General features: G+C 32.4%; 1 protein-coding gene across 1 annotated transcript in view; it reads right to left on the bottom strand.

The window, feature by feature from the left end:
• Positions 1-19285, bottom strand: part of LOC111057624 (E3 ubiquitin-protein ligase MYLIP) — a 92451-nt gene that overhangs the window by 34575 nt on the left and 38591 nt on the right. The window contains exon 2 of the mRNA XM_039443390.1: positions 16534-16727. Coding sequence (XP_039299324.1) covers positions 16534-16727 — 194 coding nt within the window. The remainder of the gene's footprint in view (positions 1-16533; positions 16728-19285) is intronic.

Raw genomic sequence — 19285 nt, 5'->3', positions numbered from 1 at the left:
GTTAGATTTGTTGGCTTATACGTAAGATCCCCATGTGAAAATACAGGAGAGCTGCAAAATATGAAATATGATCTTCAGTAATATGATATTCCAGGAGCGAGGACTCTGCCGTGTGAAACTGGCCTTACGAATAAGCAGACAGATCTAACAACTATGCCTACGTTTGCTCAAAGTATGACTCATCACTTTTTCTCAAAGTCTAACTTCCTTAAAAATATAGATAGAAGATTTCTGATTTTGGATTTGGATTCAGCGACCACAAATTCTTTAAAGCATGAGTCCCATTTTCAAAAATACCTGAAAACAAGGGAGTTATAGCAGTTTTTCATATAGCTTTCCATTATCATATGATTATATAGTATGTACTAAGATAATAATACTCCTGCCTCACAAAGGGACAGGCGAAGGTTTCAAGAAGTTTTTGAACACCTGAGAAGTTTAAACATAAACATTTTTAATTTTTAAAAGTTCTAGTTTTCCAAAAAAATATTGAACTATGAAAAGATGAATCCAAATATGAAATCGTAAATCATCTCCACTCATCACCCAATAAAGTAGGATAGATAAATATCCTACCAAATTTCCTACACAAATACAGTGTAAGTTGTATTATAATAGCTACAGTACTTACGTACTGTATAGTACAGTACCTGTTTGTTTTTACAGTATAATTATATGATAATAGAAAGCTTTATTAAAAACAGCCATAACTTCCTTGTTTTTGGATATTTTCGAAAACAGGACTTACGCTTTACAGAATTTTGGGTCGCTGAATCCAAATCCGAAATCAGAATCTTTCTATCTTCATTTTCAAGAAAGATAGTTTTTGAGAAAAAGTGGTGACCAGAGATATGTAGAATCACCATGTGAAAACGACGATTTGTCCACTAGTATCTCGATCCAAGCCAGTTTCTGCTTGCCTCGAGGGGAAAAGACGTTACAAAAGGAGGTTCCTGGCTAGGAGTCACCATGTGAAAGACACAATTTGACTCAATGTACTTTGACAAAAAAACGTGAACACTGTTCAGTGTTCAAGTTGCACGTCTCCTATCGTGTGAAAGTAGCCTTACTGTTTACTATGGTGAAAGGAGTCGGCCGCGTCGGCTGCTTCCCTTCCACAGCATCAAATCGAATCGCAAATACATAACAATACACATCAATGGATTTGGAATGAAATTGCCGACATTAATAATTTGGCTCATTTTTCTTTAAAATCATTTGCTTCAAAGTTAATCGGATAAAACAAAAAATCAAATCGAAAAACCCCTAAATTTTTTCATATATATTATTTTATCAAGGAAACTGTTTTATTGAGAAAATGAATATGACTAATATCGTAGTCAATAATGTATCCTAGCCTTCAATTCATCGATGTCAGAAACTGGTGTGGCAAAGACTCTGTCCTTGATATATCCCCATAAAAAAAGTCAAGGGGAGTAATGTCTGGAGAGCGGGGTGGCCAGGGTGTTGGACCATCCCTTCCAATCCACCGATCCGGAAATGTTTCATCTAGGAAATTAAGCACTATCAAAGCCCAGTGGGGGGGGTGCTCCATCTTGCTGGAAAATTATCCATGGTTGGTAATCTTCTAACTGAGGTCCAATGAACTGTTGCAACACATCTAAGTAAATGTTAGCGCTAATGGTTTTTTCCATGAAGAAATACAGCCCAAAAACATTGTTGTGCATTAGGCTGCACCAAACATCAACTTTTTCACTGTCTTGCTGTAACTGTACAGTAGCGTGTGGATTCTCTGATCCCCATATATTGACATTATGCCTATTTACCATTCCACTGACATGAAAGGTGGATTCATCTGTAAAACATATGCAATTTAAGTAATCGTTAGCACCATCAATTCTGTTGAGAATCTCAGTTGCGAATTCTGCATGTCTCAGCAAATCATTCGGTTGCAAGGCCTGCACGATTTGCACTTTATAAGCATGCAACCTAAGCCTTTTATGAAGAAATTTCACAACACTTGCTTGCGGTATTTGAAGTTCACGTGATGCTTGATGAGTTGATTTAGACGGACTCCATTGAAATGACTGCCAAACACGATCAACAGTTGCTTCACTCACACTAGGCCTGCCACTTCTAGGAAGATCTTCAACGCTGCCTGTTTCTTTGAACCTGTCATACCATCACTTTATTGATTTAACATCAGGAGGGCTGCGTCCATAAGAAGCCCGAAAATTATGCTGAACACTGATGGGCGATTTCATTTTGTGAAACCAAAGCACACATTGTGCTTTTTCCTGCTTCGACGCCATTTTAACCGCAACTAATGTGAAAAACAGACAGCGTCATTGTTTAGGACCACTAGCGCCATCTATTAGTCAAAAAAACTACTAACACTAACCTATGTAACAGCATCAGATTTAAATTATTATGTCAAACGGTTATTCTGCAATAATTTTTTTGAATCAGGGCAAGACTTGTCCAAGACGTGCAGATCAGCAAGACAAATCTGACCAACATCAGATCAATCAAGGTCACAATAGTTATCAACACTTCCCATTTCCTATGCAAATGCAACCCAAAATGTATCCACCTGTTATTCAAAATCATGTATATTCAAATATGATTCCACCTAAGATAACTCAGCATGTGAATCCCACATCAAATAGTAGTCAGTACAATAAATTTTCTTCTAATAATTATAAAGGTGAAAAATCTCATGGCTATTTTAATAGAGGTAATCATCATAATAATCGTTATTACTCGAATAATAACGGCAATGCACAAAGTTCAGGGAATGCACATCCCTTGGCACATAGCATGGGAGTACCACCACCGCCATTGGGCCAACCCAATCCAGCATTTGTTCCTAATCAAAATTCATATCAAAATCGAGCTTTAAACTACTAGCAGGGCAACGAAATAAGGTTTCTGGTTGTCCTGTCGAACAAGGTTTACGTAATTTTGATGTTAATTTGGATGTAAATAAGATTGATCATGAATTATTCTCAAATAATGACCTAAGTGTAACACCTAATAAAAATGTACCCGATTTTAATGTTGTACAAGTAGACTCTAGAAATTTGAACAATAGCAATTTAATTAATGATCAGGAGGTATTCAACTTCAATAAAAATAAAAATAGTGATAACATGTTTGAAATTTTGCAAAATGGCTTTATAATATTAATGTTGATGAACCTAACGATGAGGATATAACTGAGAGTACTGATTGTCAAGTACATTGTATGCTTAGTGACTTACTTGAAGAAAAGGAAACAACAATATTGCAAGGGTATAGGTATAGTTTAGCAGAAGTTAAGGTATCTATTTTTGAAAAGAGACACATAGCTTGATTATTGATAGTGGATCTGAGGTCAATGTTATTAATGATAGATTACTTCAAGAAATACAACTGGATCAGGGTAAATTAAATTTGATTTCTTCTCCAAATATAAATATTGTAGTGGCAACTGGAAATAGGTCGAAAAAAGTTGTTAAACAGGTGTTACTTGATGTAATGTTTGGGGACTTAGAAATACCGATTGTATTTTTAGTTGTAACTGATTTGAATGTCGACATTCTGGTCGGTTGTGATTTTTTGAAATACATGGGTGCTATTCTTGATTTCAGTCAAGATGTTCACACTATTCGGGGTAAATGTTTTCAGTTTCTTAGAAAAAATGTTGCTAATAACAGATTGTTTAAAATAAATATTGAACCTGAGAATTTTGAAGATCTATGGGTAGATGAAATAAATACTTTGAAAACGAAACTGAGTGACGAACCTGCAGATTTAGTTGATAAATTGGTTAAGGTATTTGAAGAGTATAAAGATGTGTTTTCTGATTCATCGGGTTCAGGCAAAAACTGTGTTTGCGAACTTAGAATTAAGGATGACGTACAGTTAAATATGAAAAGTTACCCTATTCCGTATCAGTACAGAGATGAAGTAGGTAAAGAAATCAAGAAAATGTTAGATCAAGGGATAATTAAACCTAGTAATTCAAGGTATACTAATCCACTTGAAATTGTCAAGAAACCTAATGGTTCGTTAAGGTTGTATATTGATGGCCGACATCTAATGGTTGCCTAATGGTTTAATTTTTTACACGGAGACTATAATGTTACTTTTTAAAAAGATAAATAATTTGAATTTAGCGCTGAACAATACATCGATACTGTATAATCAAATAGATAAATATTGATAGTCGAAAGTTCATTTGTTGATGTATCGTTGATAATTTCAAAATAATGTTTGTAGGGATGCCAACACAACAAAGTTATTAAATATAAAGTTTCCAATACTAAAATTTTAAAATAAAAAATAATAAAACACTTTAAAAGATAAAATAATTGATAATTTTATTAAATAAATCAAAAGAATTGTAGCCTACCAATTACATTAACACAAATTTTACATAATGTTTACACAATTTTACATACCATTTACAGAATTTCAATAAAACAATAAACAAAAAGCCAAATATAAATTTAAATAAAATAAATAGCATTTTTATTAAACAGTAAATTAATTAAGCATTTTTATTGAACAGTAAATAAATAACAAAAAGAATTATTCTAATATATGGAGGGAAGTTGAGAGGTATAAAACGTTATGGCAGTTAAAAAACTGGAGGGAAAAAAAGTGAAGTCTTGTTTTGTTTGGTATTTTTCGTGATGGTAGATGTACAACCAATGTCTTTGTTGTGTGTAAAAAGATTCAGCTAGTGCAGTTTTATTATTAAAGGTTTATCTTGAATTAAAATGTAAAGTGATATAACGGAAAAGAGAAAATGTGGTATTAATGTGGAGATGAAATGTTGTTTTGAAATGGTTAAATGTTATTAAAGTGGAAATCAAACTTGACACACTTTGTGGGATAATATTATTTGTTTTATTATGAATTGACAGAAAAATGGCATAAAATGTATTTAAATTATTAGCTTCTATTATTAATTGTATGTTTTCTAAAAAGGGTGATCATTGTCATTATTATTATTTAGTATAAGTATAACCTACGTATTGCAAATTGAAATTGAACTCATTTAAGGACTGTGTCCAAGAGAATATGAATATGAAATTAAAATCAGCATATTACTAAATTAAATAAGTTCTTTTTTTACTATCAATTCCATTAGGTTATCATTTTCATAATAAAATTTAAAAACTCCCTTAGGCTCTATGTAAGGAACTGTTTTGTTTTGGATTATGCTTCTGACAGTGGTAAAAATTAAAGAATTTTATTTAAATTATTATATTTAATTAAAATATTAAAAAGACGGGTGTGGCAAGACCTAAGAGGAACAAGTTTTTGAAGTTGTGTTTACCTTCTGAATTATGTGAAAATTTAATCAATGAATTTCATGAACGTTTAGGCCATGTTGGTATATCAAAAACCCATAAAGCAATTGCAGAAACTTTTTATATTAAAAATAGTTATCGTTGTGTTGCTAAGGCCATACAATATTGACTTGTCAGTTAGTGAAAACTTCCAATGAAAAGAAAGCTTTAGAAATGTACACTATATTATCTGAAAAGAAAGTGCATAAAGTGTTTATTGATGTGTATGGTGAGTTACCCGGGGGAAAGTATCGTTGGATGTGCATAATGCATGATGGATTTAATAAGTATACTAAGTTATATCCACTGGTGCGAGCTAATGCTATCAATTTAGTGAAAACATTAGAGAAATACATTGCTGAATATGGTAAATTTGATTTAATTATAAGTGATAACGGTACTTGCTTTCAAAGTGAGGTATGGAGGGATTCTATGACTGAACTTGGGATTGAGAACCATTATATTTCAATCTATCACCCACAGTCGAATCTGAGTGAAAGCCCGTCAAGGAAGTTAATAGAATCTTACGAACTTATGTACCAGAGAAAAAGCACCACTTATAGTATAAATATCTAGACAAAGCTGAGTATATTCTCAACAACAACTTCCATGAAACGATTGATAGTATACCTATGGAGTTGATGCTTAATTGTAAATTATCTAATTTAGTTTTTAAGTATGTTTCATATCCGCCTGAAAACAAATTTGAATTAGAAGAGGAGGGACTTAGAAATCGACAAATTTTTCTCCTGATGAAGAATAAAGGTGTAATCAGACGCTATAAAATAATATGATTAATAGGAAGCGCACTGTATTCAAAGTTAATGACTTAGTGTTAATTAATCATTATGTACTATCTAATAAAATAAGAAAGTTTCAGCGAAACTTTGCCCAAGGTATAAAGGTCCGTATGCAGTGGTTAAAGATTTTGGTAAAGGATGTTTTGAATTGAAAGAAATTTCCAGTGGAAAAATTTTAAAAGTTAATCAATTTATGATGAAAATATTTCGGCATCATCCTGGTTCACAAACTTGAGGTTTTGTGATAAGATAAGATTATGTATGCTCTCTCTCTCTCTCTAATCTTTTTCCTTTTCAGCTTTGAAGTTATTATTTTTCTGACGTCATAAATTTTGATAATATTTCCGTTTGAAATATTCATATTATTCAACACATTATTGTAATTTGATTAAAGAAAAAAACTTCACTTATTTTTTTGGATTTGAAGACATGCTTATTGGATGTGCTGTACATACAATAATTGGTGTCATTTTGTACCTGGATTAGATTTTTTCTTGCAAAGTGTGTGTAGGTCATTGAATTTTTTGTTGATAATGGAAAATATTAATGATGTTATATATATATATATATATATATATATATATATATATAATGTTTTATATAAGCATAGCCTCCTCTAATACAAGGCCACGGCCAGAGAGAATTGGCAACGTCGCAGCTTCGTCTTACTCAGTCAAGGCTAAAGCATACAGTTTGCATTGCGCGTCCTTGCAAATCGGTCATCTTCGACAGTTATTTGGTCGTTATTGTAAGTAAGTAGTGTTAGTAGTGTTAGATGTAATTAAGTAAGTGAAATGCCTGATAAGTGTGTTGTACCAGGATGTACCAGCAATTACGAATCTGCCGTGAAAAAGGAGGGTTACGTGCAGTTATTTAGACTTCCAAAAGAGGAAAAACTTCGTAGTGAGTGGATACGGGCCATTCCTCGCTCAAATTGGAATCCTCCTCAAAGAGCTTATGTTTGTATTAAACATTTCCATAAAACGGATTTAGTGTGGATTGAAAAATTTAAAAACAGTGATGGTGAGTGGTGTGAATTTAAAAGAGATAAACCTGTATTGAGCCATTGCGCCGTCCCAAAACTGTTTCCTAATTTGCCAGAATATCTTAGTAACAACTGTCCAGCACGAAAACGTTCAGATCTTGAAGAAAGAAGACTTCATTATGAACGAAAACTGAAGAAGAAAGAAGAGGAAAGATTGAAACGATTAGAAGAAGAGGATAAAATCAGTGACTATATTAGTTTTTCAGAAGCACTATCAACTAAAGTTAAAGGTAGGCCTACTGGTATTAAGTGTTCCTCAATCAAAACTAAAACCAGCTGCCTTGTTTATTCTTTAGATGTGAGTACTATTCCCAAAGTTAGTTTTAGTATAAGAATTAATAATGATTTAAGTGTAGAGACTCATATTAACGGAGGGTTAATTCCTAACAAAACTTTTGTGCACAAGGAAAGTAATTAACCTATACTTCAAGATTGTAAATTAAGGCACTGGAGTCAGTTATTTCATTTAATCAATTTCTGTAGAGATTATAGAAAATCATGCAAAGACAAAGACAGTCTTCTTAGCAACATTCTTGAAAACATTGAGTTATTGATAAACAATTTGGAAGAAGGTGATAATGATAACATAAATAAAAGCATGTGCCGGTAGCAACTACCAAAACACTCAAACATTTGCGTGATCAAATCAGTCTTCTTTTTCTAAAAAAGCCAAAATATAATAAAGATACAGTTTTGATAGCTTTTTTGATATACATGCAATCAGTTAAATGCTATAATGCTATAAGACTGAATAGCATATTACTTCTACCTCATCCGAGATATTTGCAAAAACTGTGTGCTTCATTTCATATTTCACCAAATAACAACAATGAGAACAGTAATTTTTTAAAGAACATTGTAAAAGATCTCGAAGGTGATAAAAAAATTGTTGCTCTTCAAATTGATGAAATTCATATTAAGGAAAGTCTTGATTACAAAAATGGCTGTATTTTTGGTGTTGCCAATAATGATACTTCTCAACCCGCTAAAACTATACTTACATTCTTAATCAGTTCATGTTTTGGAAACTTTAAAGAAGTGGTAAGGCTAGTCCCCACGAAGCAATTAAATAGATCTTTTTTAACTGATACAGCCAAAAATGTAATTAGTCAAATTGTTGATAGCGGTTTAAAGTTACTGTGTATAATTAGTGATAACAATCGTGTTAACAGAATTATATTTAAAGAACTGACAAAAAATTCACCATCAAGCTATTATTTTAATGTTGAAGGTAATGGACACAATATTTTTTTGTTGTTTGATAGTGTGCATATTTTGAAATGTATAAGGAACAATTGGATCAATCTTAAAGACACCAAAAAAACATTTACAGTGCCTGTTCAGGATAATTTGCTAAATTTAAATCCAGTGGAGGGGGAGAATCAAGTTTCAGGAAAAGAAAATGGAACAACTGAAGTCAAATTCTCAGACATCAGAGATTTGTATGAGTCAGAACGCAACATGTTGCTGAAGTCAGCGCCTCAAATCAATTACAAAACTGTTTTTCCAAATTCATTTGAAAGGCAGAACGTCAAGTTGGTAATTAACATATTCAATGAAATTACAGTTGCAGCATTGAGAAAAAATAAGTTAGAAGGAACTGCTTTCTTTGTAGATGTAATTTTAAAATGGTGGTCAATATTCAATATCAAGCGCCCTCTCACCTTCATTCTTAAGAGAGATCCCCTAGAGATGCCCTTTTCCGATGTAACTTATGACAGGTTTATTTTCCTCGACTCATTTATAGATTGGCTAAGCGAGTGGAAGGAAACTGCTGCACAGCAATCTCTAGGCTTTTTAACTTTGGATACATTCAATGCTTTGTCTCACACAACATTTGCTATGAAAGAGTTAATTACATATGTACTGACTGAAATTCAGGTGCCTTATATTCTCACTGGAAAGTTGCAAACAGATAATTTGGAAAATAGGTTTGGGCAATACCGGCAAATGACGGGAGGCAACTACAATATAACAGTAACTCAAGTGCTTGAAGCTGAAAAGAAGCTAAGAATTAAGAGCTACCTTGGTTTACATTCAGCACAGTATGGTGATTTGCCCCTTTCAACCACAGTTTTGGAGCAGCCTGAATCATCAAATGCAAATACACAAGTTGAAATAAATCCTTTTTTCTATGGTATACTTGAAGATGATTATTTGGATAGTGATGAAAGTTTCGACAGTTCAGCTTTTGTGTATGTGTGTGGTTATACTAGTTATAAACTAGTCGCAGATTTGATATGTTTGAACTGCAATTCTATGATAAAAAAAAGACAAAAATCAATACAATGATGACTATTTTACAAGTCTTGATAGAGGTGGCTTGTCAGTTCCGTCAGATTTTGTTGTAGGGATAGGTAGACATGTTACGGGTATCATGCAGTCACTTATTTCTGAACCTTATGAATGCCAATTCTTAAGAGAGGATAGCCAAAAAAACATTCTTTGTAAGCTATCTAAGTTGGCTATTATTAGTGATATTAGTTTCAATGTGAATTTGGAGGATGTTTGTCACTGTGGACAAAAATATATGAAATTAGCCGAAGCTGTTATTTGTAAAATGTCAAACATCCTAATAAACAATTACACCAAAACGCGAAATGATTCACTTGCTGTCAGAAAATCTAACAAAAGAAAATTGTCAACACTCGTGTAGTGACAGACGGGAGAAGTGAAGAACGGGAAGGACAAAAATTTAAGGTAAGACTGAACATTTTTTTCAAATTTAATAATATGTTTGTTATTAATAATAAATAATGTAATTTTCTCCTCTTGGCAGTAGGCCTAATGTTTGTTCCGATCAGATTGGTATGCAATTTACTGTAGAATAACAAAGCCAATAACTCTGAGAGAGTAGAGCTATGAGGTTTTCTTATGAGAGCTGATGTTCTGAGAGTCTATCGACCGGCCGTTGATGAGTGGGGATTGCGACTTTGTCACATTGAAGGCCGCAGCCTTGTATTAGAGGAGGCTATGATATAAGTTATATGAGTGAAAACTGCATAGAATCACAGTTAACTTGTTTAGTAAGCATAGTCATAGTGGAAGACTATGCTAAATAAATTTTAGCATCATCTGCATAAATGAGACAATTGTTTTTAATACACTCTGGAATGTCATTAATAAGTAAAAGGAACAAAAGAGGCCCAAGATTACTCCCCTGGGGCACACCTGAACCACTCGTGAAACATTTTGATCTAATATTATTGAAATACACAAAGAATAAACGCTGACTAAGGTATGAGTGAAAGAAGGCAACCATTTCGGATGTGAAACCAAAGGCAAACATTTTCTGCAGAAGGATCAAATAAAAAAAAGACAAAAATCAATACAATGATGACTATTTTACAAGTCTTGATAGAGGTGGCTTGTCAGTTCCGTCAGATTTTGTTGTAGGGATAGGTAGACATGTTACGGGTATCATGCAGTCACTTATTTCTGAACCTTATGAACCAATGTTTTGGTTCAAAAACAATTTGGAAAAAACTCCAAAATAGTGAGTTAGCGACCATTATAGTTTTAATATTGTTCAAACAAGGAATATTTTTTGATTATCGATTTGTTAGTTAGGGCATTGTTTTTTTTTTGTAGGTGTGTTAGGGATTTTTATTTTGAAAGCTCTTAATTTTCACAGAGTTCATTCCGGGTTTACTCGCTTGTTGTCGTGGTGTTTATTGAGAAGCAAAAATCATGAATATTTTGATATGGTATTTTGCTAATTATTGTCTTGTTTCATTATTGTTGTTGAATACAACTTTTCTGGGTTATAAACATCCTTATTCCTAATCGTTCTTATTTTTTATCAATATTGATCTGCTAATGTAGCTTAAGATATCATAATGTTTTATTACGATATTCTATCGCTCCCCAGCTACCAACATTAATAATTTCATATCAAGTCTAGACTCTTGTTTAAACAGAATAAAGGACACTACCAATGTAATTTTAATGGGCGATATAAATCTTAATATTTTAGATAACAATAATTTAACAAATGAGTACTTGAGTACTCTGCATATCAATGGATTTAAATCCTACATCAATAAGCCGACAAGGATGGTGAATGGAAATGGTACCTGCATAGACCACATATTTTTTAAGGAGGGGGCAAACAATAGAGACCTGCAACATGGCGTTATTATTAAAACTAATATAACAGATCACTACAGTATTTCACTACACTTGAGTGAAGCCTTGAAAAACAACGCGGTAGCAGGGGAATTATGGACCAAAACTGTAACTGATTTCGACGGATTAATAGCTGACTTACAGGTTGAAAGCTGGGCTGATGTTTACAACACCGACAATATCGATGCAATGGTTAGCAATTTCATAGAAAAATTAACACAACTTACAAATAAAAGAACAAAAACAATCAGACTAAGTAAAAAAAATAAACCAGTAAAAAAATGGATTACACCCAGTCTAGTCAATTCAATTCGAGAAAGAGACAAATTACACAGGAAACTCTCTCGGCAGCCAAACAATATTGAATTGCAAACCCGCTACAAGAACTACCGAAATACTTTGAATAATTTAATAAAAAAAGCGAAAATAGATTATTTTAATGAGAAGTTTGACGAAAATAGGAATAATGCCAAGAAAACTTGGGAATACATTCACGAGCTGCTTGAAATGAAGAAAAACACAAAAGAAATAAGCCTAGATGCAGATATACTTAACAATTACTTATCTAATGTAGGTGTATCATTTGCCAAAAAAATATCAGGAAATGTTAACGATATCCCAGTTCCTTTATCATTATCAAATTCATGTCGACACAGTATCTTCCTGAACCCCACAAACACAAACGAAATAATTACAATTATAAATCAGTTGAAAAACAAATCTACACCAGGACCAGATAACTTCACAGGACCTTTCATAAAAAAAATCTCTCACTACATAACTGGACCCTTAGAACATATATTTAACAAATGTTTAAATGAAGGATATTTCCCAAAAAAAATCAGAGAAGCCAGAATCATCCCAATACCCAAATCCGGAGATTTGAATAAACCAGAAAATTATAGACCTATAAGCCTAATAAGCAACCATTCAAAAATATTGGAAAAAATAATAAAAAACAGAATTATGTGTTTTTTGGAAAAAGAGGATATAATAAATGAAAAGCAATTTGGTTTTCAAAAAAATAAGTCTACTAAAGATGCAGTCATCCACCTGAACAAAATAATTTTTGACAATTTTAATAGCAATAGAAAAACTCTTGCAGTATTCATGGATCTATCAAAGGCTTTTGATACCATACCTCACAATATATTATTAAATAAATTAGACAGATCTGGAATTAGAGGCATAGCAAATGATTTATTTTCTTCGTACCTAACTGAACGGAAACAATTCCTAAATCTCCATGGTCGAACTGATATTAAATATACATCAGGGTTCGGCTTGCCCCAAGGTTCTGTGTTATCACCAATTCTTTTTCTGTTGTATGTGAATGACCTACTCGAACTAAACCTCCAAGATTGCACCACCCTGTCTTTTGCAGATGACACTGTATTGATCTTCAGTTGCAAAAGCTGGGTAGAAACATTCAATATGGCAAATAGAAACTTAATAATAGTAAAAAAATGGCTGCAAGATCATATCTTGACTTTAAATGCTGACAAAACTAAGTATATCACCTTTTCACCCAATATAACTGGACAACCAGCAACAGATTTAAATCTTACAATAGGAACAACAAATAATCGCTATGAAAACACTACGGATAATGCAGAAGTACATAAAACATTAGAAAGGGTGCACACAATTAAATATCTTGGTATACTCTTGGATCAACATATAAAATGGAACAAACACATAGACTATTTGTGCTCAAAGTTGAAATACCTCATTTACATTTTTTACAAAATAAATAAAATAAAAAACAAAGACATTATACGAAAAATTTACTTTGCGTATGCTCACTCATTATTTCAATACATTAATGAAGTATGGGGAGCTGCATATGATACACATTTAAAAAAATTATTTATCCTACAAAAACATATTATAAGAGCTGCATTAGGAAAGCCACGACTCTATCCTAGTAGGGAAATTTTTCTTGAATTTAAGGTCCCGACAATAAGACAGAATTATATGAAAAACATAATACTCTATATCAATAAGAATAAATCGAATTTTGCTACACATATTTCACCCCATAATACACGTCCTAACAATAGATTTAACACAGAACTCATCAAACTAACCATATGCAGGCACCAATTTACATATTATTGTAACTACATTATAAATAAGATTCCAAACGATTTTATAGATAAAAAAATCTCACGTAATTTACTTAAAAGTATAGAATATTGGATTGAGCAGAATATATTCTTCAAAATAGTTGTATGAAGTATAGTATGGTACCCAACAAGCATTGTTACTAGAAACTGTGAACGATGGTATTTCGGTTTCAGGTTCTTGAACCAGGTATGTAATTGTCCCACGTATCTTGCAGGAGATTAGTTTTATTGTATTTATTTTCTCTTTTTGGAAGATTAACTGTCATGATGGCCTCAAGACGTCACAATAATTAATTGGATATCACTTTATCATATAATATGTAGTATTCTTAAGTTTTGTTTTTTTTTCAAGCTTTTGCGATTTTTATAAATTACTGTAATACTTTCTTTATACATTATAAAATTTGAATTGTATATAAAGTACTTGAAGCAGAATAAGTGAACTGCAACTCACTGCCAACACACAAGGTTTCTTATGTTGGCAGTGCCAAATATTACATTGATAATATTGTTGTACTCAAGTTAAAATCAATGTCTATTTGTATTGTATACTCTTGTGATTAATATTGTACAAATATGTATTTGTAATTTTGGCAATAAATTCAATTCAATTCAATTCAATTCAATTCAATTAAATAATGTAATAATGACCAGCTTACATTTTGTCTTTGTTTTTCACTCAAACTATTGAGCTAAATTCAATTGTTAAATTGTGTTATGACTTTCTCTTTTACTCTGCATATTGAGAAAATTTAATGAGATAAATCACTCAGACTGTAGAAAATTCATACTTTTCCACATATTTCTTATTTTTTTGGAATTTAGTAGTTTTCAAAATTTTTTATTTTATATTAGAGATGCATCATACATAATATGAGAGAAGTTGAATTTGAGCCATATAATTATTGTGTTGTCTTGAGTCATGAATTGATTAACTTGGAGAGTGTAATGTCTTTACAGAGTATTAGCTGAAAAGTACAAGTCCTTTTGTATGCAGATTTTTTCTTTTTTATTGTTCAGTCATCTTAATAATACTACAGTACCATATTTTGTGCAATTATCAAGTGCAATATAACGCGCAATATATAAATATAATATGTCTGTAGTATATCTCTTTATTCCTTGATAGAATCATGAAAATCTTTGATAGATGTTTGTTTTGTATTGTAGACTACTCTGATTACCAATCTTTTGCACATTATTTTTTAGTAATAAGGTTTAAAATAATTAGAATTGTGTTGATTTCAAATTTTGCGGGCATGGACTAATGAGTGCAGCCCATAAGTGAGTACCTTATATCGTGGATAATACCCTGAAATGCCATGTGCAAAACTACTATACGAGCGAGTTATAAAAAACTGTGTAACTTACTTTTGAGTTACCCTCGTACAATCTCCATATGAAAATGCTAAGAACTGTTTCTAGAAAATTCAACACAAATGTTCCCCATATAATTATTTATTCCCTTTGTTGTATGTTATATAGGATGAACACCAGCTAATAAACGTTTTTAAATAGATATCAATATGAGTATTTTTTTCAACGAAACACATTTCAATGCAATATCTTCCATTTTCCATTCCTTCCACATCTAGGCATCTAGGCTAGGTGAACACCAGTTAGTCAAGACAAGACAAGGCAATACAACTTTAGACAAGGCTAGACCAGACAACTCAAGGCTGTGCAAAGGCTAAAAATAAACTTTTTACTCGTGATATTTTTAAAAGTTTTTCGATTTTTATATCATCAAACTATCAAAATGAAAAAGTTTTCTCATGAAAACATTTTTTCCGATCATTACTTTTTGAGATATGAGCGCCTAAAGTTCGGTAAGAGATAAATCCATGCGATTTAGAGGATGGATTCTTCATAGTATTATTGATCTAGTAAAACAAAAATTTTCTGAAAATATCAATTTTTAAGATAGTTATTCAATTTACTAAGAATAACCAAAAAGAACTTTTAGTTGAGTTATTTTTGGTAAATTGAATAACCTTTTCAAAAATTGATATTTTCAGAAAATGTTTGTTTTAATAGATCAACAATACCATGAAGAATCCATCCTCTAAATCTCATGGATTTATCTCCTACCGAATTTTAAATATTCTGTCCCAAAAATTCAAACTTTAGGCGCTCATATATCAAAAAGTAATGATCGGAAAAAAATATTTTCCTGAGATAACTTTTTCATTTTGATAGCTTGATGATAAAACTTTGAAAAATATCACAAGTAGAAAGTTTATGTTTAGCCTTTGCACAGCCTTAAATCATATTGAAGCAACGCACACCAATCAGTCATATCAGTGATGTCGGACCGCGAAGTTGTTGCCGGTGCGTTTATGATTCGGGAGTGGATTTGCTTGCAAGAAAGAGCAAATAGGAAACATTGGATTGATCCATATTATCGGAAACTGGATATTGGAGAAATTTATTCTGGAGCTGAAAAGTGAGGGAGAAAAATGTCTCGATTACACACGATTCGAATCATTCAACTATCTGCTAAATCTTTTACTAAATAGATTATCAATAAAGGACACACGTTTTAGGAAAAGCGTATAATTATTAAATTATTATAAACCAATTCATTCGACCATATTCCTATTATGGTGCTCCTTCAGTCTTGGATTGTAAATCAGTTCTTTTGATTGAACGAGTGACAAAAATTTGTCATCAGCCATCATGAACACTGAATTTACGCTAACCACAACTATCAATTGTCTAATGATGACTGATATAGAAATGGTGCACGCTCTATTCCATTAGACGTGGAGGAAAGATATGCTTAGACATGTCTAATTGCAATGACAATCAGTGTGAGATGCGTCTATAAGCAACAATGTGACTAAACGTGTCTCATCATGTCTTGTCTTGTCTTGACTAACTGGTGTGGGCCTAAAGTCAAACATTTGATGTTACTGTGTAAGGAAAGTAAAATAAGTCATTTATGTTTATTGTAGGACCTCCAGTTGCAGATGGCAACCCTTTAAAACAATGAGATTCACTCTAAACTGCCAGTATTACTTACAAATTAAATTACCCATTCAATCAGGATGCTCATATTTGTAAGTGAATCTCACTATCCTGTTTTAGGAGAAAATATTAAATAGAATAGGCTAGTTTTAGCGAACCTGGTGGTATCTTGAAGCACAAGATGAGGTGGAACCCAGAACTTGACGCGTAAAGCGAACCTGAAGGGAGCTACGCCTCCAACTTGACGCTCTATAGGGTTGCGAAGGTTCAGCCAACATTCTTGCCCTTTCACACTGTGGTACTTCAGACCAAAGTAATCAGACTCATTGTTTATGCCCAAGCAACTGCACACCTGAAACACAAAACCAGTCAAGAATACTTTTCTCAATAATTAATAATTTTCGGTACCTATAATGTTACTAGAGAAATGTATTTCATTGCATTAAGTAAAAAAAATCGATTTGGTGACATTGAATACAAATTATTGAACCTATCTTTGAACTGTTAGAAATTCAATGTACAAAAAATGGATTTTATGAATCAAAAATGAATGTACATGTTCAACTATCTATCAGGCAAGGATTCCACATTGTTAAGATATCTTTGAAGAAATAGAGAAATCTGAATAAAATCGCGTGCTGCTAGATTATTACGCAAGATAATTTTAGTTGACTAGACAAAGGAGACATTGCAAGCTGACTACCCACATCGAAAACTTGATTTTCTTCACTTGAAAGTTTTGTCTAAGAACAATGATTTGTAGCTCCTTTGTGTTCTAATTTTATGTTAAGATATATGATTTTCTATAATGTTGGACTGAAAGTTGAACTTTCAACACTGAAGACAAAACATCACAAACATTTGAAGGAACAACATTTTTTGGATTAGGCATGTTGCTCTCTCACAAGCATTATAATTATGTATGAATCATTCTGATTGTATAAATTAATAGAAAAAACTCATTTCAAATTGATATTTTTCTTTGTTTTAGCTTTAATGACATCGTGATGATACTGAATTCACACTTTTACCATTATTCGAAATACAGAGCTCACAGAATGGTGTAGTAAAAGTAATCAGAAAAAGTGTTACACAATATGTCGTTAATATAATATTTTCATGCAATTAAAAATTTGGTATTACAGTAGAACCTCTTTAATTCGTAGTTGACAGGACCAAGAAGCGTTTACCACGAGTTATGGAAGGTCCGAATAATAGAGGCTATGGAGGAGGATGAGAGGGAGAGGATGAGGAGGCTAATATCATGGTGGTTGAAAGAGAAAACATAACATGAACTATAGAATGTTAAATTTTTACTGAGCAAAGAGCTATCACGGATGATATATTTATGGATAAAAATAATTTTGAAAACATCAAAACGTGAAAATAAAAGGTTGATAGATTAAAATAGATAAAATGAATAGATGAAAAAATTTGTAGATTAATTCAAACATAGATAGATGGAAATTGAGCACAAAAATTAGTTTTAAATTGAAAAATTTCAAAAAAATATTGACAAAATTGTAAATTAAAAATTATTAGAATTCAACCAAAATATTTTTTAAAATTCTAATTTATTTCTAAAATAAGTTCTAATTTTGATAATTTCTAAAAAAAACTGGACTGACTACTTTGTCAATAAACAATGATTTCGTCTGGCGTCTATGTGATTTCCGGTTGATGACTCATGTCTGGAGAATTAGTTAGCGATAGCATAGAACACTGTAATATTATATTATTTCAGTTCCATGATGCATGAAAAAACTACGAATTATAGAAATCGAAGATAAAGCCGCCTACACACTTGCAGACTAGACCACAAACAGTCTGAGTTTTTGGTCTGGTCTGCAAGTGTTTAGGGCTGTCTTCACCACACCGATTAATGATATTCAAACCGTCTGCCGGTCTGCTGACTTGAACCACAGACAACAACAGACTGTTTGTGCTTCCCGGAACACTATTTTGATCTGGTCTTGTAGTGTGTAGGTCTTGTAGAATCTGTCTTCAGACGGCAGACGGTCTCCAGTAGCTCATCGGAAACTTAAATTGCCGAAAAATGAAGATAGAGAAATTGTGATTTCAGATTCGGATTCAGCGCCCTCAAATTAATAAAATGCTTCGCGAGTACTCAAAAATAATCAATATTGAGGATTTTTTTCCATTGCATATAATAATCATTAAATCACTATAAGGTTAGCAGATTTCTTGTTTCACTACAAGTTATCGAAGTGATCAATATTAGGCCTATGCCTTTACAATTTATCACTTTTTTATCATTAACCGGCAGGCCACCTGTACTTCGCTCCAGGAATCAATATAATCCAAATTCAATCAAATCGTTTTAATCGTGTCTCAGATTCACCATGCAATCAAAAGCTGCTTGCTGAATAGAACTGGATTAATAGATCAATTATAAAGTTTCGTCACTGTCATAGAACATTGTATCCGGAAAGGTGCTTTCCCTACATGAAAATTTTAACATAAATATATGTCATGGGAGACGGAAAGAAGAATGTACATTATAGGAGCCCAACTACACCTAGCTATAGGCCTATTCCAAGCTACATTCAAATACATTTCTATAATACTTAGTTACTCAGGAATTTTATTTTACATGGAAGAAGGATTCTCTTATTGATTCTCGTGGTATTTTGTCTGGATTAGGAGTTAACAGAGTCATGTGCAACTGGGTGTAAGTCTCTAAAGGCCATGGCTGCGTACAAAGAGCAACAGGGGAAACAATTCAGCAGAAGCTGGAGAAATAGTCGCATTTCCATAATGAGAGTATTCACATAATATAACAGCTGGGATAAAATGCAAAAATGCTATAAATAATATTGAAATTGAAACAGGTGGGATTAATATAATGTTCTTCATCTGATCTAATAGTACATTTCACATCAATATGTC

This window comes from Nilaparvata lugens, chromosome X, assembly GCF_014356525.2.
Source record: "Nilaparvata lugens isolate BPH chromosome X, ASM1435652v1, whole genome shotgun sequence".
Lineage (NCBI taxonomy): Eukaryota > Metazoa > Arthropoda > Insecta > Hemiptera > Delphacidae > Nilaparvata > Nilaparvata lugens.
This window is presented reverse-complemented; position numbering and strand designations above follow the sequence as displayed.